This window comes from Tetrao urogallus (assembly GCF_951394365.1).
Source record: "Tetrao urogallus genome assembly, chromosome: 3".
In the NCBI taxonomy this organism is placed as follows: domain Eukaryota; kingdom Metazoa; phylum Chordata; class Aves; order Galliformes; family Phasianidae; genus Tetrao; species Tetrao urogallus.
In genome coordinates, this window is record NC_136815.1 from 56,434,262 (window position 1) to 56,460,874 (window position 26,613).

At 38.9% G+C, this 26,613-nt stretch overlaps 1 protein-coding gene across 1 annotated transcript in view; it reads left to right on the forward strand.

Moving 5' to 3' along the window:
• Nucleotides 1-26,371, forward strand: part of ZNF407 (zinc finger protein 407) — a gene marked incomplete at both ends in the record, with an annotated part of 307,878 nt that extends 281,507 nt beyond the window's left edge. The window contains one exon of the mRNA XM_079533931.1: nt 25,020-26,371. Coding sequence (XP_079390057.1) covers nt 25,020-26,371 — 1,352 coding nt within the window. The remainder of the gene's footprint in view (nt 1-25,019) is intronic.
• Nucleotides 26,372-26,613: the final 242 nt, after the last annotated feature.

A 26,613-nucleotide genomic window follows, 5' to 3' on the forward strand; every position in this document is an offset into this window, starting at 1 on the left:
AAAACTTGCTTCAGAACGATACCATTTTTTGTCGTCAAGTTTTCCATCAATTGATTCTTCTCAGATGCAGTATTTTTAAAAGACTGAAAGCAACGAGATGTTATTCTCCATCAAAGAGAACAAAAAAAAAAACTGGATTTAAAATATCATGATACTTAAGGTACAGTTCAGATCTACTTTTAAATTAATATGTTATTTCTGGTTTATTTTTTTGGTGGAATTAGAACTGTTAAAACTGACGGTATCTACAACAAGATACTTACAGTTATCATGGACTACTGTGTTACATTTAGAAAATTTTTGGAGTTTATTATCTTTTTGCTTTCCACGTTATCCGTGAAGAATCCATCTTACTTGTTGTAAGTGAATGATGGCACATATGCCTTATGGATTTGTGTTACACACAGAGTATCACTGGTAAAAGTGAGATCCGTGTAAAGTCCAGCTAAAGATTTTTAAGACAATTGTTAGTACTGCTAGGCTGATTAATTATTTTGATCCACAGATAGGTATTTGTACATAAATGAACACTTCCACCTAAACAAGATTACTAACCATTTTGTACTTACTAACCATGTCAGACATGACATGGTTTTGTTGTTCTTTCTAATAATACCTGCTTTAGTTTTTAGGCATATAGGTTGCAATTATTTTTATTAGCTGCTGTTCTGTTAACAACATAGCCAACATCTGTTTTAATCTAAACATCATCAGACTTATTAATTAGATACATTTTGGCATCAATTTATCACACATGCTTTGACACTTTTGATACTTGAAGCATAAGCTATTATGTGTAATGAAAAAAAAAATAAGTATGATTTGGAGTTGGTGTTATACATCATCTGTAGGGAACAATTATGTTGGCATGTGGGAGGTTAATGTACACACTCTAGATTCCTTTGCTTGATTTGCTGTTTTCTTCTTCATAACTCTAGGTAAACAGTTTGTGCTGCCATTTAAGGCACAGGTTAAGTGTAGTTGCAGGCTATTATACATCATTAGAGTAAGTAATATTCAGCTGTGGAAGAAAGATGGAAGCTTTTCACTTGTAGCCACTTGGACATTTCATTTTTCATCTAGTATGCCACAGCAAAAATTAGTTGTGGCAGGCCTGATGTAATTTATAGCCTGATACCCTGAAATTAAGCAATGAATCACACCATTTTGGCTGATTAGAGTTAATGCATTTTTCCCGATGACATATTTTGTAAAACAATGCAGTTTATTCTAAACTTTGCCTTATCAGATTTAGTCATTTCTCACGTCAACCTGTGCAATGGATTGTGCTATGTACAGTGCACTGTATCACCAGTTTTCTTTTGGCATTGTACTGTAGTTATCTTCTAGCTTAAAGGAACAGCCTTCCCTTTCTCTCCTAATTTTCTCATTAGAAAGCTTTCCTCTTCCTCCTTCCCCCCACCCAGATGATTCAGAAGCAGAACAGAGAGAAACACAATTCAGTGCAGCTTGATTGAAAGCACAGGGGGTAATGATCAAGTGAGTAGAGACCATTGGATTGTGCCTCAGGCCCTTGCGCTCTGGAACTGGTCAATAACAAATTTATTACTAATCAAATCCAATAAATACAAAACAGCATACATTTATTTTTATTTGGCACCTGGCTGGTCACAGAATAATAATAAAAAAGGTAAGTGGGAGACTGCTTTTCCAAACAGCACACTGCAGCCGATGCGCACCGTACGGAAAGCTACTGTACATTGCAGGCAGGCAGGCAGGCAGTCCCCAAGAAACCTTGCTTTGTGTGGCTGATTACTGGTGGGCACTGCATCCCACTTCTTTGGAATATATTAACGGTGCCAGCTCTTGAGTTTGGAGCATTCTGTTAGCCGAGATACCTTGTGATAGGGAGAGGTATCACTGCAGAACAGGATCTATAGGTATTAGTGTCAAGAAGAATAATGTCTTCCTTGCCCTTTCTCCTGGGTTATTGCATGGGTTATACAAAGACCGGGATGAGTTAATAGAAAACAAAGAAATGAAAGGTGTGTGGGGAGAGGAGAGGAATCAACAACAGAGCTGAGACACGTGAATTTTACCTTTGCCAAAAGTAATGTGCGACTATCCTTTTCCCTCAAAGCACTAACATGCATAGGAGAGCACGACATAATCATCACAGGCATCTTGCACCATGTAAGTCTGACACAGACAAGCAGTGCATAGCTAATGTAAAGCTGACATTCGCTACCCAGCATTTTTTGTATTCGTATAGTTTTGTATGTGTGTCCATGAAATTCAGCTAGAACTTCTAGATGCTGCGATTTGTTACACAAACACATTATTAATTTTCAAAGTGTTTGGCAAAGGTACAAACTGAATAAAATGATGGGAAATCTTCACTTACATGAGAAGCACAGCTTATGTAGCTTTAAAGTCACATAGTGCATAAATTCCTTCTCTCCTAGCTGCTGGCATCTCTGTATTTCTGAATGGTTTGTCGAAAAAATCAGAAGCGGTCCGCAGCATGTAGGACAGCAGCCCAGTGCACCTGCAAGGATCCAGCCTACCTTGTTCACACTCAGGATAGGAGAAAATGATTTATTGTCTGTCCCTTGAATTTCTCTGAGCGTTCTGTCTAAACTTTAAAAGCAGATTACATTTGCGATTAAACCTTAACAAATGTTGTTTTAACTAGACTGCAATGTATGTTATTGACAACAAGCTTTTTTCCCCCTGAAAATAACATTGGTGCTTAGGCATGCAATTTACAAAAATGACAAGGAAGGGTGGTACTTTTCCCAAGGTGAATGTGAGTTGACTGATTAGCTGGTATTTCAACTTAGATTCTTGCAAATTACAGACATAAGAAACCCTGCAATTTATATGTACTTTAGAAGTGAAAGCTTTAATCCCATGATTCATGAAAGTAAAGTGGTAATAATTTAAGTACCATATTTTATTTATCCCTCAGAGTTGTCAGCTGATACTAGAAGTATTCTCACTATTTTTGGGTTGCTGCCTTTGGCCACCTAATTGCTTCTTAGGAAGTAAGAGGGAAATTGCTTATATAACTGCATGGATTGTCTTTGGCAACGTCAAGCCAAGGCATCAATCAGTCCATCTGGGTAAAATCACAAGCTGACTCCGATATTGCTAAATATTTATACTGTCAAATACACACAGACATCCAGATGAAAAGAGGCATTCATTAGGAATGCTCCAGCTTGTCAGTTTAAAGATGTAGATTAGAGCAAAACCTCCCACTATGGTACTGAGTGCTCAGGAAAAGTCTATATTTAGCCATTCTGAGCAATAAATATCATCATATTGCCTCATTTAGGTAAATAGAGAATAAATATTGTCAAGATGATCTAGAGATAATGTAAACAGATCCCTCTCAGAGTCTGTGTTACTAGGGTAAATTCCAGGACATTGGTGTGCTGCTGATACTTTTTGGTTTAACCCTTTTTTCTTAATCGCATTCCCCTCCCCTTTACAGTAACAGTAAGAATTGTTCCTTGCAGATGAGAAGGAATAGAAAAAAAAGAGAAGGTGGGGTTTCTTTTTAAACAAAAGGTGATTTCAAATTCTGAGTTATTACATTAATTAGCAGTTTTGCTCTAATAATGTCTTGGCATTGCTAGAGGCTGCTGTCGCCGCTGCTGCTGGAAAATACAGATATCTGTAGCAAAGCCGAAGCTCCTTCCAGAGTTTAACACGGGAACTGACAAAGACCATCAGTCAGAAGAACATCACAGCTCTGAGGTTAAGACATGATTTCAAAAGTACAGCCAGTTAAGACTCAGAGTGGAATTTCTTTTATTGCACTTTCTTTAGTGATAAGATGAGGCACACTGTAGGAACCAGCGATGAAAGATCGGTACTTAGACGAGAATTAAGTTCCTGTCCTGCTTTGGCGCAGGCAGCTTGGCCTGATAAATTAAAATTTGGTCACTCTACTCCATACCCAAGAAAGATAAAAGAAGGATTTTTACCTGTTGGGGAGGGTCTGAGCCGCACTGCATTGAATTGGCACCTTGGAAGTTACATACAAGGAGAGAGGTGACTGACGCCAAAGTTTTCGTTAATTACACTAGATGATTTTTTAGATTAATAATTAACATCTCTCTTTATAACTAAATATCTGTAATTAATCAGCAAATCATAATGTGGAGACTAATTAACTTCAAACTCAAATCTTAACAGAAAATCCATATTACTATCCAGCATCATTAATTACTATAGTAATCAAAGTTATCCCTTATGGGATTTGACATACAGCTTTGTAGGTTTATAAACCAAGCCATTATCACAAAAAAACATTTTGAAAGCAGCTTCAAATAGCATTATAGATAACTGAAGTATTAGATTGGAAATTTAAACAAGTTTTCATTTTGTCTGTATTACATTGTCAATAATCCACTCACTGAAGCTGGCTTAGTAACTGGGAGAGTACACTTCCATTCTCACTCATGTATAGGAGTGGGATTTCGGGTCTCTTTGTGTGTTGTTTCTTATTTATTTTTTAATCGTTTGGGGTTCCGGCAGTGATTTCTGTGAGAATATTCATTTGTCAGTGTCTGCGAAAAATATGCCAGACTTTCTGGTAGCATTTGCTGGGGTGCTGCCCATTCTAGTTAGCTGTGTAAGAAATGAATTAACAGCGGTTTATGTCCTGTCCTTATTCACAAGTAAGTTTCAGCAAGTAAAGGTTTGAGCTTTCAGATGCAGAGGAATCTTTAAGTGTTGATTAGTCTGTGTTCAGAGGGGAAAAAAAAGGACAAAGTTGGGCTTTTGTGCCAAAAAAAATCATCCCAAACAAATCTTATTTTAATTAGCATGGACATCACAACTAGCAAGGTCTGGAACGCATTCATTTAAATTTTTAATAAACATGAACAGCAATAGCACCATTGCAGCACACTGAAATCCCCCGGCTGTTTTTCATTTAGAAAGTTAGGAGTTAAAATTGTGTCTAAAATCCACATTTCAATTATTTTATCACCTAATCTTCCAAGTACGCACATCTGATACTGTTCTTTTGTGTGGCAGCTGTAAAAATCGTAAGCAATTTTTACTGTCAAGAAAACTCTGAATAAATAGAGGCTGTTAACTTAGGCAGATATCTGAGGTTATTTGGTGGCAATCAAGAACTCACAGCACTTCAACTAATGGGTTATGATCAGAAACTGTTCCTAATAGCCAGCTAGACGGATCTGAATATGAAGATTTCTATAATTTTGTTGTCAGCTTGTGATGTACTCTAGTGCTAATTATTTGGAACAATTATGTTTTCCTAATAACAAAAGAAGAAGCAGTGAATTAAGCAGGCTTACCTTCAGATCTTTAGATAACAGTTTAAATGCACTTGCCATTAAGAAATAACATTTCTTTTTCCTGTATGGAACCCTAATTATTGAAGATGCTTGTCTTTTAAAATCTACTTTTTCTACTTCTTTTAGGCATGTTCAATGTGTCAGTTTACACTGATGACTTCAGTAACTAGTATTTTCTCAGTCTTAGGTTTATGCCTGTACCTCCCATAGTCTGCTTACTTTATTTGGTTATTCAAAAACCATAATTAGTGCAGTAATTAACATGTGGATCCTTCAAAGGGAGACTGTTAGAATCATGGGACGTCTCTCATCAGTCTTACTGATGTATGGATGATAAAAAGACTTAGGTTGAGGTGACAACGGGATTTGTATTACTGCACATTATCTGAGCTGCAGGGAAATTCAGACAAGACTGTGGTCCGTGGAGTCTTTCCTTTTGAAAAAAGTAATTATCCACACTGTTTCTATAATGTAACTAGGTGTTATCCTGTATTTGCAGCTGTCAAATCATTTGTTTTAAAACCATTATTTTGTACCTTATAAATACCAGAAAGTTTGGGGTTTTGCACGTTATCTTTTAACCAATTACAGAAGTGGGGTGCAGCAAGAGCAGCAATAATAGCAACAACAATAACAGTAATTTATATAAGCATAACAGATTCCTTTTTGACAGTTGATTTCAGCAATGTTTATGGTAATGTTAAGTCGATACAGTCATAAGATTACACCCATAAAGAAAAGGCCCAATTTTATTTTATTTATCTTCCCTGGGGACAATATGTTTTTTTGTTTGTTTGTTTAAGATCTCAGATAAGCTGAAATTGTTGTGTATTCAAGCCACAGTAAATCAGTGGTTGGCATTTGAATCTCTGAGTGGCTCTCGTAAATGTATTCCAGTGTTTCTTTGAGATGCTTGTAGCCTATGTCTTCAGCTTCCATCTATGATGTTTTAAATCAGTGCATTAAGGAAATTCACATTCCTTCATTCAGCCTCTAACTTTCTGTAAGTAGTAGTCCTCTTTTTCACATTCACTGACATATGCCAGAAAAATTCAGTATTTTACCCTACAGGCAGCCCACGGGACTGGGATGAAATGGCCTCTATACATAGGGTATGACTTTATTTGCTAAAGAGGTTATTTGAAAAAGCCCTTAGGGTACTGCTGCCCTTTTGTCCCTCAAACTAGTAGGGGGAAAAATATAAAAGGAACTACACAGTAATCCCTTGTAGACAGGTGACCTTAAGCCAATTCTGTACTATACAGTTTCCATTTAATCTCAAAACAGACAAAGGAAAAAAAAAAAGAAAAAAGGAAAAAAAAGCAAATTGCAGGTTTTAATCTGTTATACAATCCTTGAAATATTTTCTTCTGGGAATGATTATCAAATACACACAAGTTTTACTGGAAATGCATAAATTCAGTATTGTCCCGTGTAATTTAATGTAATGGTCTGTAGACAATGAGCGTCCTATAGGCTAGCAGAAAAGCATCTGAGATCAATGGAAATAAGCACTGTCATGTTTATTTCAGGTAACCAGTTGAGGATTTTACCATATTGATGTCTAAATCTTGCAAGGACAGCCAAGCATGATTAAACAGAAATGTATTACCCTTCAATAGTAGTATCAACATATCCAAAGATACTCAACATCAGATAGAAACAACATCATATTTGTCCTTTGAAGTTCTTTTCTTTTTTGTCCTTATTAGAGTCTAGTGCTGGTTGATGAGAGCAGAACTACAAGAAGTGCATCAGAGTTTTCTCAGGGCCATGGTTCCACCTCAGATACCATCCTGTGGTGTTGTGTTGGATGCTAAAACCTGCTGTCATCTGCAACAGCTTTACAGTGAAAGGTGCCATATTATTCTTGATATGATGCCACCAGTTATTGTTAAATATGTGCTATCCAGATTAGATACTGCACTTTAATAGACAGTCTTCAAAATATCATTATAAATTATGAACAGCAGCTCTAAACCCACTTCAGAGTAGCTTCCATTAAGTCACAGGTGTGACATCACTGAGCACCATAATTAATGGGTGTTATGCCACTCTCTTGACTTATGAGTTTTTCAGAGACTTTTAATTACTTTTGAGTTGGAGCCATTTTGGCAGAATTTTGAACAAACTCTGGTGGCAGCCTCTCCTGAACAAAGTCATTCCAGCAGCACTTAGAAAAAAGAGCAACTCTGGTGGCTGAGGGAAAGTGCTTCAGCCATTCTTCATGCCTGGTAGTCTGTAGGGAGGTTAAAGGAAACAGCTTTTGTCGACTGCTGCAGGCACTTGGTTACTGTGTTCCCTTTCTGCATCTAGGGAGGAGCTGTAAAAATTGTGGTCAAATCCATATATTATATAAAATAAAGGAGAGAAAAAAATCTGAAAAGCCAAGAATGGCTGGAAGGGTTATCGTGATGTCATCAACTTGATTTTTGGTATTGAAAAGCTGTTGTTTCACATGTGAGTGCAGTCTTCATGCAACTGATAGAGTAAATAGAAAAGAAGAAATGCCATCATCTATCTTGATCACCTATCAAGAATCAGTTATAAATGATGTCCAATAAATCAACATTTAAAGCAGTATTTTTTAAAGTAGGAACTGATTTCAGAACCACAATCCAATAACAGAAGAATTTTAAATGTAGTGCACACTGCCTTATCTTTACTCCTCGTATGCACATGTGCCAGAATGCACATATAATATTAAGTTAATTCAGGTGTAAAGCTTTGTTCTCAAAACAGCTGAAGCTTCATGTCATTGCTTACATGCACAAACACACATATTTCTCCATATGCTGGCACCATATTGGTGTTATCACCGTAGCATTTCCTCCTCTTCAGATGATCTTTTGTTAAAACATTTATTTTTGTGAGGCAAATAAACCATAGTAAATGTAAACCAATTATTTAACCAAATTACTTTGATCATGGGAAACTGACAATTAGCGTTACAGCTTCGCAGCAGTGAAATCCACACAACGGAGGAGACTGCGTTGTTCTGTACTGCCATACAAGTCAATGTGGTGCATTTGTTTTGTGTTGCAAGCTGTGAGAGGAGGAGGAAAGGGCAGGATATGGGTGAAGTCCATTTCGATAAACTATTTTTTTTATATCTGCGCTTTGTGCTGTACATTGTTTAGTTTTTCTAATTGGTTGCTAATATATTTTGACAGCCGTTCGCAGAAGCATTGATGACTGGTGTCAACATTTAAAACACGTACACAAAGGCAACACCTGATCGGCTAATCAATGACTGTGCTGGAAGCCTGCCAAACTACCACGTGTACTGACTTCTAGTATATGCTGCTGATGCATGTTAGTTTGGTTATCTGCAATTATTACCCATTTTAATAGTTCCACCTTTGCACATGGCTCGCTCTTTCATTCTTACTTTCTTTCTTTTTTTTTTTTTTTTAATATATAAATGATATGCACCACTATACCCACACGATTTGGGTTTATTTTCAAAGCCTGAATGCACCAGCCCTTCCATGAAGTAGCTGTGAGCTAGAAGAGCATTCGGGGTATTGTCATGCAAATGAGGCCACCAAATATACTACTTTGCTTCAAAATTGCTCTGCAGTGACAAGTAGCTTTCAAAACTGGAACAGGGTTTTCCAAGCTAAGTGGGCAACCCTATATATTCTTTGAGATCTACTTTCTAAAATAAGCGCCTAAATCTGAAGTCATAATTCCACCTCCTGAGTGCTCAGATTGGCACTTACTACATACCAGTACATCTCATTCTAATACATATTATGGTGGGCCTTTATGCTCAAGTATTATGCTTCTGCCACTCTGCCACATTCATACATTGCAGAAAGAGAAAAAAAAAAGAGAGAGAGAAAAAAAAAAAGAAACAAACAAGAAAAACAAGATGTGTGTAGCACTGAGAAGTTCAATTTGATCTGATATTCAGCAACTCATAAAGCCAAGGTATCGTGACACAGCACTTCAGCCCATAGTGAGTAGTAGAGCAGCTTCTCAGCAGCACTCCAGAAATCAGCCAACAGGTCATGAGAAAAAAGCAAGAAGTCTTCACTTGCCTTATGGTTCACAGAACATATCTGTAATCAGAAGCTATTTTGGTTCAGTTTCAGGAGCAGTTTCAAAATTGGTAAGAGAATGTGGCAGACTTCTCTCTCTCTCTTTCTAAGAAAAGAAATCCATCCCAAATACTTCTGTTGACCACAGGTGTGAAAAAAGCAATAGTATGGGGAGAGCAGGAGAGTTAAACACAGTGCCTGTCCCAGGAGGTTCAGTATTACGTCGCTTTTAAGCAGCATCTTTCTGCCAACGGGATACCAGGATGCATCACAGAGTGCTGTTATTAAATAATGGAGATTGAGCAGAATCTATTCTTTTTTCTTTTTTAATCCAAAATTAATTACATTATGAATCAGTGGCATTCTTTTCCATCACCTGAATGTCACCAGAGTTTTCTTCTTAGCCTCTGACCAATACAGTTCTGTGTGCCGTGCACTGGAGATAACAAAGTTAAGGATATAAATCACAGGGCTGCCATAGAAATTGAAGTCTTTGATTTGCTGGACAGGTAGGAGTTTATAAAAGCTGAGAGAGGTGTGGGTTCTGGATTGTTTACTGCAGCGCTAAAGCAGCCAGGCTTATAAAATCCCCCATGGTCCAGCATCAGCTACACTGTCATGTGTTGTGTGGGATGTTACCTTATAGAAATGCCAAGTGGGCTTTTAGGTAGATATTTGAAAATGTAGGACACAAGAACCTCACAGTTAGGTCTTCTCTCTTGCACATCTCTGTCATCAAAAATAGGAGTTTTCCTGGGATGACCAATTCAGTTTAGAGAGGGTTACAAGAATGGGCTTTCTGGTGTTTACTGCACATCTAGATGGTTTCTGAGCTCTGCAAATCAAATTAACCTCAGACCATCCCATAATCATAGACTCATAGAATGGCCTGGGTTGAAAACAACCTCAGAGATCATCTAGTTTCAACCCCCTGCTATGTGCAGGGTTGCCAACCAGCAGACCAGGCTGCCCAGAGCCACATCCAGCCTGGCCTTCAATGCCTCCAGGGATGGGACATCCACAACCTCCTTGGGCAACCCGTGCCAGTGTGTCACCACCCTCTGTGTGAAAAACTTCCTCCTAATATCTAACCTAAACCTCCCCATCTTTGTTTAAAACCATTCCCCCTTGTCCTATCACTATCACTTCATGTAAACAGTTGTTCCCCCTCCTGTTTATGCACTCATAAATCTTTAAATATTCTCACTTAAAATACTTAAAATTGATGTCAATGGATTAGCAAAAGAGAAAAGAAAAAAAAAAGAGAGAATAATGATTTTGAGCAAGGGCTGTTGCAATTGCCCATACTTTTCTGTTGTCTGTTAGCTATAATACCTGCAAACCTCTTTGCAGCTGTTATTTAAGTAAAACTCGGTGTTAGAATTCCTTTTATTACAGGTGATATTTATACACAAATTGGAGCAAATCATGATGCAGCAAAGAACTTTTTATATTGCATAGACTGTGCAGCAAAATAGTGCATTCTCAGCATTACATGCTTCAGCGAGGAATATTTTGCTGCTCCAAATATGATCATTATGAAAAGAATTTAGTGTCTAAATATGGTTTTACTTGGAAGTTTCAAGTTTAGGTGTTGTCATCTTACTGAAAATGGAAACTTGTTCATGGTGATTGAACAACAGGGAGTAATGGAAGGACCACACTATATGTGGTGCTTTGATGCAGTCCAGAGATGTACGTCATCAGCTAGAACAAGATTGCACTCATTTTGCTGGCTTGTTACAGGACAGTCCCAGAAAGAAAGAGCAATCCATTGCCCTTCTGCACATAAGTCCCCTGTCTACAAACGTGATGCAAAGTGAAGGTAGCTGAGGTTTCATAAAAATGAAGCACAGACCCATCTGTGCCAGCTTTCTAAAACAAAAGTGCCTAATTTTATCATCATTGCCTTTTGTTCTGCACAATGCTGTTCACATGGTGGTTTTATGAATGCTTGCCGGCAGAGTCTGGGAGCCTCAATTTATCTCGCTGCTGCCTGCTCTCAGTTGCACTGCTAGCTCCCCTGCCCCCAAGGCTTCCTTTCCTCATCTGGCCCTTCTCCGCAAGCAAATCTGAGTTAGACCCTCCTAGCAATTTTCCAAGGTTCTGGGCTCAAAGACTAAAGTAATTTGGTTTTGAATTTCAGATCAAACATAAACTGCAAAGAAGCATTTAATCAGTTAGGAGAAGCAAGGGTATGGCTTGTTTAAGTCCCAGAATCCATAAACCTGTAATGATTTTATTATATTGGTGTCAGTTTTCATTATTTTCATGAATGGGTATTCCCTGCTTAATGCACGATATTTGCATCTGATGAACCAACGAGTTTAAACATGGTTTGTTTTAATGCTTTGTGAATTTGCATTCGAATTCATCAGGAGTAATTCTATTTGAAATCACACAGGGCTAAACACAGTGGTTGTAAATCCATTTGAATTGAGATGCCAGAATCAGCCCATAAATCTACAAATCTACGATATAATTTTTGCGCGTCCAGTGGGCTTTTGTTCTGTTTTATTTTTTATGGTGAGGCAGGGGGGAGACCAGAAGAGGGTGTAGAAGGGACAGTACTTGGGAAGCCTGTGATGAATTGACCCAGAGGGAGTCTGTCTTTGTTATGGAAACAATCCCGTGAAATGAGCATAGGAAAGGCCAGAGACTATGTCTGTTGCTGCCACTTGAGGTGGTTGCACAAGGAGAAGGAAACATCTCAAATAACTGTGTTTCATGGTATTGAGGATGATAGAGATTGGCATTGGCATCTTCTCAGAGCATCAGAGGCTACCCAGAATTCATGGCAGTGCTCTGGTCTGTGTGTAGCTTCTTATCTGCTTGTGCTAAACACTGCTGGCTTGGATTTTGCTGTGGTCTTTTGTTAACAAAAGGACTAAATAAAGGCAACAAGGTTCACCTCCAATAGAAACATGGTCATTTTGGTGCAGGGGAGTGTTAGGGAGACTAGGTTACCATTTTGAATATGCCATAGGCTGGGGCTAACAGAAGGTCCAACTCAGAAAAACATTCAAGCCTATGCTTAGCATTGGTTGTGTGCTTAATTCCCAAAAACCTAACTACAGGCCCCTTATTCACTTGCAAGAATCGTGATGATCAGGAAGTCTACCATCTGACATCTGTGAAATGAACTGGTAGGCTGAGTCTTTTTCCTAATGAACCAGTTTCCATCTCATAAAATTCTGTAATTGCAGATGGTATCGGTGGACACCTATGACAATCTCAGCAGAGATTGCAGCACAGCATTCCTCATTATAGGATACATGGACACTGAACTCCCCTCTGCTCACGAACATAGGGTTGATTCATTGACAGGGCATTATCAAGAAAATTGCAGCGATGTGACTGGTGCTTCAGTGTGGGTAAATGGAGTACCTCAACTCTTGGCGCTGACAATAGACTCTTCTAAGAAATGATAATGCTATGATTAAGACATAAGTCTAGGCCTCAATACACCTGGGAATTCTTGTGTGACCTTGGCAACAGATTTTTTGTTGCTTTTTACTTCTCTGCCTGAAAAGTTAGAATAATGCTTTTTCATTTTATTGTGTTATTTAGTGATAAATATACTACTTTCGTGAGCAATTCAGGAGATACAGTTATAAAGGCGCGTAGTTAGATAAATGCCATTAGATTTTAAATGCATTCTGTTTGGCTTGCATTTGCGTGTGCTTGTACTTAGCACTAGTGGAAGACAGACCAATTTTATTTTGCTTCCCAATTCTGCAGAGAGAAACTTAGCTCTAGGCACACAGATCCAAAAATTGTGCATAAAATTCACTCTGTCGTGAAAGAGAACCTAAAAACGTAGTATGTGGAATTAAGAATACATTTTTTTGGACTTCCTGTAGCTTGTCCTTTTTGGTACTAGTGTTGTTTTCATTCCATCTGTATTTTAATATGTATATTTTCTTGTTACAAAAAAATATATCACCCTGGTAGCTTTAGAGTGTTTTTATTTCAGTAGAAGCACCTGAATATTTTTTCACTGATACTTGGAGACTCACTGATAAGAATGGTGAACCTCAGCAGGTTTTGGGGCATTGGAACATACAGCAGAAGACAAAGCTACAAAATCTCCACATACGCCCTACCTGGGACTTGGAGCAGCTGCTTCAGCCCGCAGTGCCATGGGCTGCTCTTTAATCTGCACATCTTTGAAATGACAGACCACAGTGTATCCTCCTGTGTATTTTGTATGTTCTGTGCCAGAAGTTAGGAAACTGCTAAACTACTGAAGCTGAAAAAGGTGTAAGAAGTAGTATTATTTAAAAAAAAAAAAAAAAAAAAAAAAAAAAAAAAAGAAGGTAACTGAAATAAGAACCCTTTACATGAGTCTCAATGGGGGCTGTTAGATTCTCATGTTTTCAAAAATCACATCTTTCACGTACCGAGCTTTAGGCTTCTGGTATTGGTTGTTGGGTTTTTGTTTGTTTGTTTGTTTGTTTTTAGGGGGTGTTATCTGGTCTCTGTCTTGTCACATATCACAAGCTTTACCACTTTCACAGAAGTTGTCATACCTTCTGTCATACCCTCTGAAATTTTATCTACTGCACTAAAACAGTAACAGTGCTTGAGGTTCACTTCAGTTAACCATTGCAAGTGCTATAGCAGTTGTATGTACCATCAGAATAAGGTGTGCATTAATTGCACAGTGCATCGTGCTACAGAGAAGTACACTAGGAGTAACTGTGTTTGCATCATTTAATCAATGTGGTTTTAAACATCACTTGGCATCAGTTGTAGACAGATATGTACAGCGATTCTTTGAACAAGTGCTATCAAAATTAAGAGCTAAGCGGTGTTTAATATATGTTAGAAAACATTGATCACTGGTAAGTTTTGAAGTAATCTCTCTTTCCTGACCTAAATTGGGCCTCAGCTAAAAAGTAAGAAGAGCTAATGAGATGACCTGACATAATGGGAGGGTTTGTTTACTAGTCCATATTTGAGCAAGATTCATGCTCTGTATGATTGACAGTCATTACGAATTCTTTGGCTTTTTAAGACTCAAGGCGCCACAGCCTTGGGTGAACTTCAGTTCACCATGGAGTTGTTTACAGAAGTTAACTAAGTAGTTACTGAAGAATCACATGCCGCATTTCACTGAGCTGTTGTGGAAGGGTATGGATTTGCAGTGCAAATGGTGATGAGTCAGGTTAAATCCTATTCCAGCTCTCTTGCAGTTGATTTATTCCCTCTGGGAGCATAGCCTCTCTGGCACCTGAAAGCCCTAGACATCGGTGTTGGCCTTCCATTGCTCACTACATCCAAACCTCTTCCTACATTGTGGCTTGAATGCTATAGCACTGTGTCAAAATCAGATTATGCTGTTCCACGAGTGCCAAGAATTTTCCTCCCTCTTCAGCTTTTGCATTAAAAATTAGAAATCGTTGCAGACAGTATTTCGATATTTCCATGAAAACCATCCTTCTAGTAATTTTTATTTCACTGTTCTGAATATTCTTTAGTGAGTGTCTCTCCCCGGTGAAGAGATAATTTAGTTGTAGGTCTACCAGAAAAATGTGCAGGAGACATGCCTTTGAACGTGCAATTAAAAATTGCTTTGGCCTGTTCTCTTTTCCTGTTTTATCTTTTCATAAACTCACATCTAATTTGATGACTGCTGTCATTACAGTTCTCAAGGGAATTCTTTCTCACTGAATGTCATTTTTGCATGTTTACTTTCCCCGCAAGTATTAGTGTGCAGCAGCACAAGTTCAATCTTGCATTGTTTTGTATTTGCTTTTGTTACATCCTGTTTTTTCTCAATTATGTTGTTAACACTTCCTGAGAATTTATTATTATCTGCGTATTCCATCTATCATCAATCTAAAGGCTGTAGATTTCTACCTCAAGCTGACCAACTGTTACACGTGTTGCAAGTGTAGCGTGAGAATTACTCAAATTTGGAACACAACTAAGCAGCTGGGTGGAAGCAGCTTGAGTTGCTCTGCTTTTCCTAGACATGCCGATACTGTGATTCCTGCATCAGCGGTGGCTCAGGAAGCACCTCCTTTGGTGTCTTCTATCTATGCACAGCCTAGTGCTATCTAATACTGGGCATGAAAGACAGCTCATTTAGATACTACTGTATCAGTAGCACTGGAAATACATCTCTGACTGTGTAAAGGGTCAATTGTATGAACAGCTTTTCCTTTGAAGATATGCTGGAAACATGCTGCTTCCATCCTTCACCAGAAGTGAATCATGAAAAGAACACTTTGGCACAAACTCGACCCTCAAAAGTGGTATAAAAGAGTTACCTGTCTTTCCAACCTTCACTTCACTTAAGGAGGGAAGATTTAGGTTGGTTATCAGGGGAAGTTCTTTACTGTGGGAGTGGTGAGGTGCTGGAACAGGCTGCCCAGAGAGGTTGTGGATGCCCTGTCCCTGGAGGTGTTCAAGGCCAAGCTGGATGTGGCCCTGGGCACTCTGGTCTAGTATTACATGTGGAGATTGGCGGCCCTGCCTGTGGCAGGGGGATTGGAGCTTGATGATCCTTGAGGTCCCTTCGAACCCAAGCCATTCTATAATTCTATGATTCTTCCCATCCCACCTTACAGAACCAGCACATATGTTATTTTGCATTTCTTATATAACCCCATAGTTAATGCTGAACCCGAGATACTCTGAACTGAAGAATTAACATATTTTTCAGCAGTCATCTCTTTCGGCATTTTTAGCCTCGATGCTCCCTGTGCCTCGGGTGGAGTGAGGGGGCAGCAGAGGGAAGGCCACCTGATATTTACTCCTTCTCACAAGCATTGGGACACACTGCACTGATACCAACTCTGGGGTGGGAAATCTGGTGGTAAAACCTAACAACCACCTATATAATTAATCCATCTTTATCTGATGCCATGTACCAGTCTGGGGAGAGCTGTGGTTGATTGTGTGTCATGGGTATATATGTAAAAGTGAACATCTCATCTTATTATTTCGAAAGGTGAAAATCATAGAATCATAGAATCTTGGAAAGGACCTTTAAAGGTCATCTAGTCCAAATCCCATGGATGTGTATGGATAGATCAGGTTGCCCAGGGCCTAATCCAGCATCACATTGGAAGTCTCCAGGGACAGGGCATCATCCACATCTCCAGGCAGTCTCTTCCAGTGTTTTACCACCCTCACTGTGAAAGACTTTTTTCTTATATCCAACCTAAATCTACCCTCTTTGAGCTTGAAGCCATTTCCCATTGCTCTGTCACCACAAACCCTGATGAAGAGTCTGTCTCCTTTCCTGTTTCTCCCCTTTATGTATCGAAAGGCCACTTTCAGGTCACCTTGCAGCCTTCTCTTCTCCAGGCTGAACAGCATCAGTTCTCTCACCCTGTCCTTGATGTGGCATGACCTGTGGTTTTCAGACTAAGCAATCATTGTGCTTTAGGTCTATTGCAAAAATTTACAAATATTATTATCCACTAGAATTGCATTTGATGCTATAAAAGTAAATAAATAGGTCTTGCTCCATTGGAATATGTATAAGTTAAAACTCCCACTTCCTTCCTTTGCTTTTTTTCTGAAACACTGTGATACCTGCTCTCACTGGACCAACCATGAGCACATGTCACTTCTCCTGTTTCTTTCCTTATTTCCAGCAGATGAAATATTGAACTGTATGGAGGGTCCAGAAAAAAAACTGCTAATTAAGTTATGATGCTCTCCCTTCTTCTCAAAATTAACTGATCTTCTATTGGCCAGCATAGTTCCATCTTTCTGGCAGATTATTACTTCTAATCATATGAATCAGTGCTCATTCTGGTGTGATTTTGATGTAGTCCATAAAAGACAGTACGTTCATCTCCTCTGATGCTTTGAATATTGAAATAGAACATTTTTTCTGGTAATTTTTCTGCATTAATAATTGCTTCTACTTATTCAGAGAGTGCTAGCTTTTCTGATAACCTATCCTGTAGACTCCTTGACACCTTGCATCCTGAGAAGTCTTGTCCTTGAAGTTACTACAATGCACTGAACTTATTGCTGATGTTTTGTTAGCATTTACTAGCAATGTCTTGGCAGAGGGTGACCTCTAGTACTGTCTCTTAAACATTTTCAATTTACAGACTCAAGAATTTTTGCTGTCTTTGCCTCTCATTCTCTTGAAGAGGTCAGCCCTTTACGAACTTGCCACAAGAAAGAAGTTGAAAATGCCCTGTATACTGAAACAGCTCAATAGGAACATAGCTACAACGAACAAGAAACATACAGTTCATTTTAATATTTATAGAAGAAATTCACATTGTTTTAAATGAGCAGCTGCTGTCATTTGGCTATGAGCAGATGTTAGACCTCCGAAAGCTTCACTGATAATTAAAATACTAACAGTTAGTGTTTTACCCCAGCTGCAGGTTCTGTTTACTGTAAATTTGATTTTAATGGTACCTCTGTGCAGTTATTGAATAGAGGTTTGTTTTCTACTATAGATACAAAAGTGTCTACAATGAAGACAAATGGTTATTTCCCGTAATTTACTCTGGAAAGATATGAATATACAGTGTAATGTAGTTGAATTGATAAATGAAATGCAGAGATGACTATCATGTAGCAAATGGCATCTCTGTTATTTTAACTAACAAAAATAACTAGGGAAACTTACTAGTTCTAGTTATTGCCAAACATTCTGCCTAAAAGCTGCCATGCTTTCCAAATGGGTTGAGACATGCCCTCAAGAAAACGACAGGTGCTCCTTTTTACTGAATGGCTGCATCAATCAGAATAAATAAATAAAGGAAATCACGATACTCATAATGTGATCAGTATGCAGGAGAATATAATTTCTGCTTGATCATTTCATAACATCGTGTTTTATTTTAGGTGTCCCTTACAAGTGTCTGTTCTCCTTAGTGCATGTATGCACATCAAACGTTGGGAAAGGCTGGCCAATTTCAGAATTGTTAATCCCAAGGGCCTGATTATGCAAACACAATGCATAATGCAAGCTACCATGTTTAGTCCCTTTGAGACTATTGAGGCTAACTATGGCAGTAAGCAGTACTCGTGATAAATAAATGTTTATGAGACCAGGATCTAAATGTATATATTATTGAAAAACAGAAACTCTTGCTAAGATAATAATGACAGAAAGTAGTTTGAGCTTTTTTTTTAACAAAATAGTTACCGTCTGAGATTGTACATATTTTAGAAATCTAGATCATTTGTCTTATGATCAGAGCTTGTGGTTTCTTTGTTTGTTTTTCTGATTTTCTCATATTAGCATTCCCATTATTTTTTTTGCATTATCTTGTATGCCCTGTCTGCCCTGGAAACAGAGTTCTGCAGCCTGACCAAACACAACTGGCATCTCTTGAAATCCAGATTCTGGTTTAGAAGTGCTAAAAATGCACTTTCCCATTGCACTGCGGGATTAAAGCAGTAAAAGTCCATTCGTGTAGCATCAATGTCAGTCGTTCCCAAACTGAGGGCCAGAGCAGCCTTTGAAGCTGGTCTGCGAAGAAATGTCCAAGCTGGCTATCTTCATCTCCAGCTGCTAAATTGCTTTGGAAAAACTAGCTAAAATACTCCAAATACATTCCTAATGCTACTCATCCATATAGGTAATTGCAGTATATGCCTCAGTGAGGCTTTTGCTCATAACTGGGAACGGAAAAGAAAAAGCCTATGTATGTGGTGGCAAGTGGATAAAGAGGAAAAGTAGTCTAGAAGAAAATCAGGCTGTGAGCACACTAGGCAGTCATAAACTCTGTGCATTAACACTGTACCTGTTTGCCATCATCTGTGGCAGTGGCAGCACGTTCATTTTTCTTTGCCCAGCTTCTGTGACACTAGGCTCTATAGTGTTCATTTTTGACCTTGAGCACAAGGAAAGAGAAACTGAATTCTTTCAGAGCGAAGGCCTTTTCCCAAAGGTTAATTGGACACTAGAGGGGAACTAAACCAAACCAAACCAACTGTCTAAACATCGTAACTGAATGGCTTAGCTATTTATTTTGGTGGCTATTTCTTGTTTAATTTCTTTGTTGTTGGTGCTGACATAGTCCTCTAAGGTATGGGATGCAAAAATAACAAACAGGAACTTTGAGTCTGGTTATCAAAAGAAAAACAGAAAATTGTTTCCTTTTACAGTTTGAGAAGCTAAAAGATGTTTTATTTGTTTAAGATACCTGAAAGGTTAAAACTTCACCCTTTGTACAAGCAATTCTTAGAAGACCTTGAAGCTTCTGGACGTGCTGGCGGATAAAGGACAAAGCTAGAAGCCAAGGACATCTTTAGTTTTAGCATCAAGCATGACATTTCTGGATTTTTAAGTAGAAAATGAACTATTTGCAGTATTTGGGAGTTGGTTGTGTTTAATTATCTTTTTTCGGTAATGGTGTTCTGAGAAGAAAAAATCACTGTGTTGGTATCTCTCTTTCATTACCATTTATATAATAGTGGACTTTTTTATGTTTCTTAGGGAGCTGGTTAAGTTCCCTATAGGTGTACTTATGTGTACTGCTTTACAAATGCATGTTGCCTTTGTGGACATAATAGTTCTGACAGAGCCCTTTTGGCTTGCTGATTTATTTCACTTCTTGGTTTGACCCATCCTGTTTTCTTTCCTCAGTAGAAAATATGAATGAGCCTTCACAACCTCTATTATTTAGTAGGCTTAACTAGCTGGTTTTGAAAATGCCGGCCCCTGTATAGCTTGTACATAAAAAACCTTAGAAAAGAAAAAAGAATTTGAGTATGTGTAAGGAGCAGAGATTTGAAAAAACATGGTTTATTGTTATGGCTTCCAAAAATCAGGAGAATCCCGAAGTCTGCATGCTACAATTCTTACACTGCACTTAATCAATTAGAGGTAGTTAAAAACAGAAGAGAGTGCAGAAATTTGGAGCTGATCAGATTTTCAGCAGGATCGAGGCCTAAATTACTCCTTTATGAACTAGAACGGTGAGCTTAACATACCACTCAAAATATTTTATTGTCACGGAGGCAGTAACTTTAAAATAAAAAAATCAGTTGCTCATTCAAATGGTTGCCAATGTAAGCTGAATTTTCTGTATGTTGTAATTGCAGGAGGGTTGTATTGAGCTGAACAAAAAGATGTTACTTTGCATCCGCATTATTTAATATCCATCACGTTGTACTAGATACCAAATTTTTGTAGGTGTCAATAAATAAGGCTCTTAATCACCAAAGTAAGAAAAATTAAGCATTGCAGAAAAAGATGCTATAAATCAGGTCACCTGGAACTTTCTCAGGAACAGCACGAGAGCCGTTTCAAGCTTGCTGTGTAAATGCAGATCATTTCCTTTGTCGTAATAGATTATTTCATTTCTGACTTACTGCTTTGTCCTGAAGGTGCTCCTCGGGAAGGAGATCCTGTGCCCGGCCTCACCATGCGCGGCTGCTGCCACAACTTTGGGGCAAGGTTTAAAATTCTGAGGAGGCGGCTGGCAGAGAGCAAAGCGGTGCTTTACATACAATATTAGCAGAGACTTTCCTAAGGCATTAGGCATTTCTTTCTGAGACAAGCCTCCTTAATGCCGTCTTTATCTGCTACACGATGCATGAAATCTACTTTCTGTTTTAGAACTGCAGCTGACCCCCGACCCCTCGCGTGGCACCACAATGTGACCTCGCTATTGTCATCAGCTTTCATTCTCCTGAAAATCCTATGAATTTTTATTACAAGTTTTTTTAAACCAAGCTGAGGCTTCAACAAATTACTTGACACAGATGAGATGAAGTTGTTGAAGTAGTGTTAGATAAGTTTTACAGCCAGCATGTGTGCTGCTGAACAGTACAAAGCCAGTGTCCTACAATGTCATACACCAGTAACTGCTGAGCCTACTATTGGATAAATACATCATTTTATGGAACATTGATTGTTCTATAAACCCAATGGAGTATTATGCTCTATGATCAAACCATTTAGATTGTGTGTAGAGCACAGAAAATGCCATATTCAGGATGGTACTAAAAGTGCCATTTGTGTATTTTATGGATGTCATTACGGGGGAAACTTCTCTCTGTAGGCCCTGTTTACTGCAAAATTTTTTAGTCTGTAATGACATTTTTCATTCACAACGTATGCCTTCAAGAGAGGGGGCCCTTGTTTTATTTGTTTCATTCGAGTTTACTGCACAAATCCTGTACATTTTAATTAAATGTAAGCTTAACAAAAGAATAAGGTATTTATTCTGTAGGGAACAAATGATGACAGTAACAAAAGAATAAAACAGGCACACAAAAGGAAGTCAGGTGCTGAGGAAAAGAGAGGGGAGAAGGTACTAAACCCTATTTGTAGTTTCCCAAAAGCACATTAAACATCAAAGCGTTTCTTTTAGCCCTATTTTGGGACTTTGTGGTCTCTGAGAATTAAAATAACCTGTGAATATGGATTTAATGTCTAAAAAATCCTGACATTTTCAAATAAAAAACTAACAGTTGCTCAGGACTCCAACTGACAAATAATGGCCCCGCTGAAATGACAGACTTCTTGGAAAGAAACCAATTCTGTGATCATTGCACCCCTAGATATGAAACACCTCTTTACAAATTGTCCGAATATGAGCTCTCATATCATTATATTTTGTCATTTTAATGCCTGTTTGTGTATCTTCTTAATTTGCAGTGACATGCAATCAGCAACAAGTCCAGTTTTCCTAATATTAATGTGGGCTTGCATTGCAGCTTATGTTTGCCATGTCAGCCAACACTTAGCCTTTCTCTTTCCCAGCTTCTAAGAGGGGGTTAGAGGCAGACTGAATTTACTAGGACAACGTGATTTGTTACTACATACAGTCCAATAATGTGACATACTCCTTAAATGCATAAAAACTCCTACAAATGGGCTGGATAGCAGTGCTCCGTAAAAAAAATGCACTGTTCCAAAGTTGAAATAGCAGCTAAGCCTCAAAATATGTTGTTTTCTAAATATCTTCCCTGCTTGGCTTTTCACTTGTAAAACAAAAGAAAGCCAGTAAAATCTGCAGTTCGTATTTACCATGAAAAATCATTAAAATTGAAGATGATGTTCCCAGTAAATTCTTGGTCATAGTCCAGTTAAAATTTAAAGTTACAGTAGATTCACATTAGTTTAAATGACACTTGAACTTCTACATTGCTCAACATTAATTCATTATAGTTGAAATGGAAGAATCTTCAGTGGGTGAATCTTTTACAGTCTGATTGAGGCTGTTACATTTTATAGGAGCCATTTTTCAAAGCAGTACTGACAGCACTCGAAGTTATTAAATTGCTGAATCAAAAGATGGACCTGCAATCGCATTTATGAACTGTGATGGAATAGCTAGGGTTGCACCGAGCCGAGGTTAAGATGTTGGTGTAGTTAAGCTTCATCACACCCCTTAGTGACAGCAGTATTTACCCATGCAGTTTACTTTAATGGTCAGGAAGTGGCTTAACTCACCTCTGGATTCAAATAGATTAAGTAAGCAGTCAGAATGGCATAATTATCAGCGCTGCAAGGGATTCACTGGGTAGCTCTTCACCCAAGAGACTTCCCGTTCAATTGCACAGTAAAGGCCGGAGTTGCACAGATTCACGGGTACGGCAATTATTTCAGGAGACGAAAACAGGATGGATTTCCTTTTTCTTTCCCTTCCCCAGAGCAGAGCTTCTCTTCGATGCAGTGGTGCTGTGCCCTGTGCAAAAATTATCATTATCTTAAGGGAAAGATGTCATGATTTTGCTGCGTGCACGTGAAAATTATGATCGCCGTGTTATTTTGATTTTGAAATCCTGCAGAAAACGCGTGATTTGTAGAGTTATTTTGATTTTGTGCCACATCACTGCCAGGCTCCTCTTTTATCACGTCAACAAAGCAAGATTCCTGAGAGAATTAATTACTTCTACTGTATTATAAAATGTGGAGGAGCTAAGATAATTGTCATTTTATGTTGATTTCCCCTTCCTATTTTTCTGCTCTTTGGGGGGTCTCGTGAATGTCAGTGCCTACAGAGAGCAGAGGAAAAGTGGGGATAAGAACCAGCCCTACCGCAGTAAGCCTCCTTACAGCTTATGCCTGACAAAATGTACTTCAATTGCATGTGCCAGATACATCATGCAGCAGCACTTGGAAACACTCTAATGGTTTAAATTGTTAATTTTCTTTTCCAAAGATAACCCAGCCTTGCAAACTAAGATGGAGAAAGTTGTATAATGTCAGCTGAGACTTCTGAAAGTGATTTGCAGCCTTTCAGCGTAACAAAATCGCCTCTTTTCTTCATAGTGTAGTTCTCTACCAGAAGCTTTGTAATAGAAAAAAAGATGAATAGACAGGTAGATAGATTGATTAATTGATAGATTAGACAGAGATACATAGATGCAAGCAAGAGCCCAGTTTTTTAGGCACCAATGTTATTTTGGCATGTTAGCTTGATGGTCACCTAAGCATATCAACAAAGACGCCACAAAGATGCCAAGTACACAGTCTCAGTGTAGCACATCTCACAAGTGTGAAATTACATCCAATTAAATGAGCAATCTGAGGCCATGCTCTGGGGATGGTGTGCAAGACTTCCTGCAGCCGTGGGCATCTTTTGCTTTGCCAAAGCTTTAGTATAAGTGTTGAGAACTGAGGAGAAAACCTACAATGACAAAAAAAATGTGACTGAGTAGCAAAGTAAGCCGTTGCGATATGGAGATACCAATATTTTTGTCTATTAATTGATTTCATGTAGACATAATTAAGAAGTGCGACTGAGCTTTCTCTGGCCAGTAATTGTACAGGACATCCTGCTTAGAGGGAGAAAACAACTGACTGTTTTCTCTGGGTAATTAGGTTGGTGAGCTGAGTCAGCAAAGTGTGTTGAAAAAAACCATAGAATCATAGATTCATCTGGGTTGAAAAAGAGCTTCAAGATCAAGTCCAAACATCAACCTGATCTACTGAGTCCCATCACTAAACTGTGTCCCTTGGTGCCATGTCCACACATCTCTTGAATATCTCCAGGGGTGGGGACTCCACCACTTTCCTGGGCAGCCTGTTCCAATGCACAACCACCCTCACTGTGAAAAAATTCTTCCTGATAGCAAGTCTGACCCCCCCGGCCTTGACTGTGCGTTAAAGAAAAACATATTCTATACATTCATTACACTATTACAAAGGAACAGCACTGATTAACCACAAACCTAGGCACATACTCCATCCTGCCATTTGCTATTGCTATCTTAAGATGCTAGGTGGGAAATGAAGGGGAAGACAACAGCATCAAACTGACAGCATGGCAATTATCTCGCCAACAAAAGCAGGGTTTTAAGAAGATCAGCCACAGCTTTTCACACATGGATATGTTTAAGAAAATGTATGATCCTAAAATTCATTACCGAAGTACTGAAGTATCACCAATAGGATCTTCTATAAAAGTGTTAATGGCTTTTAACTGTATACTGTATTTATCTAGGCTTTTTTTTTTTTTTTTAGAATACAGCATAGTTTAAAAAACACATTTAAATTGTTAATAAGCTGCAGCATTGTTAAACTCAGCAATTACTTCAACCTGTAAATATGTTATTTGGAAAACATGCAAATTGGTTTTGTTCGCTTGCTCATTTTATCTGTGTTTTCTGCCAGTGAAAACTAACAATTGTCAAGGAATTTTTTTTCATTTAGGCTACAAATTACTGAAGTAATGAACTGATATTTGCCATGATACCACCTTAACAGAATATTTTTTTCTTGTAGGCATTGTATCCAAGTCTTATGAATGCCGACTGAAGGGGCAAGGAGCAACCTTTGTGGAAACTGCCAGTCCTTTTACTGCAGCAGCACTGGGAGAGGTTTCTCCAGTTAAAGAGAAGGTCTTTCGAGGCAGCAGGAGACAGCAACCATCGCCTGAACAAGTTCAGCAAGTTATTATTATTCAAGGATACGATGGTGACTTTGCGTTTGATGTCTCTGCAGAAGAAACAGCAGCGGCGACCCTTCAGACTCTGGCAATGGCTGGTCAGATGGCCAGGGTAGTCCACATTACAGAAGATGGGCAGGTCATAGCTACAGATCAGAACAGCTCAGATGTGAGTAGTATGGTTCCAGGGCAGATACTTACTGAGCAGCTGGCCGATGGTGCAACACAGGTGGTAGTGGTTGAAGGCTCAGTAACAGGAACTGATATGGAGGAGGCTGTTCCTATAGATGCAGTTCCTGACTCCAGTGGTGCTGTACTGCAACAGATAATGCAACAGGAAGTTTTGGAGTCTTCTGAAGCTACAGTACATCCTCCAGACTCCTCTTCAGCATTAGATGCCTTGCTTTGTGCTGTAACAGAGCTGGGTGAAGTGGAAAACAAATCTGGACTCCCTGACAGAAGCAGGTCTGGTCACAAAGATTTCTTGCAAATGCCAAACCCAGAGGTGCCCAGTGTTCCCAGTGATGCGGGGAGACAAGAAATACAAATGTTCCATGAAGTTCAAGAGACTCAGGAAGATACCAAACCTATGGAAGTAGTGACGCAGGTCATGCACCCATCGGCTATAATTGCATCTCAGGAGAGAGCTCAGGCTGCCTTCAAGAAAATGGTCCAAGGAGTATTACATTTTGCTGTATGTGATACAGCTGCAGCCGATCAGCTGATAAAAGAAGGTGTCACTCAGGTCATTGTAAATGAGGAGGGGACTGTGCATATGGTAGCTGGAGAAGGCTCTCAGATAATTATGCAGGAAGCTGGTAGCCATGCACTCAGCGTCCAAAGCGAACACATGGATTTAGTTGATTCAGATGGGGAGATATCACAGATTATTGTGACGGAAGAAATAGCTCAAGCCATGGTTCAAGGTTCTGATGGCAACTTCTCAGAAGGTGCGACCCACTACATTGTCACGGAATTGCAACCAGACGTGCAGAGTGAGCCCGGTGTGTACTCGCACGCTGTGATAGAGACGGCCGGGTCTCGGGAGATTTTACAGGCTGGTACCTCCGTGAAACCTGAATCCCCTGATAGAGCAGGAGAACAGTTAACAAGCATGGTCATTTATACAGAGGGTGGCTCACGAGTCATTGAGGGCCAGAGAGATGATAACGAAGTACAAGAAGCATGAAGAGCTTTATCTCCTGGGCTTGATGCAGAACAAAGCTGGAAACAACCAGATCCTGGAACTTCTTCTGTAAAACCTTCTGCACGCGGTATCTTCCTAGGCAGGTAACAAATATGCACCCTGTGGGAGGTGAAGGTCAGCGACTAGGAAGAGTTCAATGAAAAGTATAGTCTTGTCACAGTAGCTGTGAGAATTATGACACGGGATTATTTTAAAGCGAACATATTAGTACACAGAAGAGGATA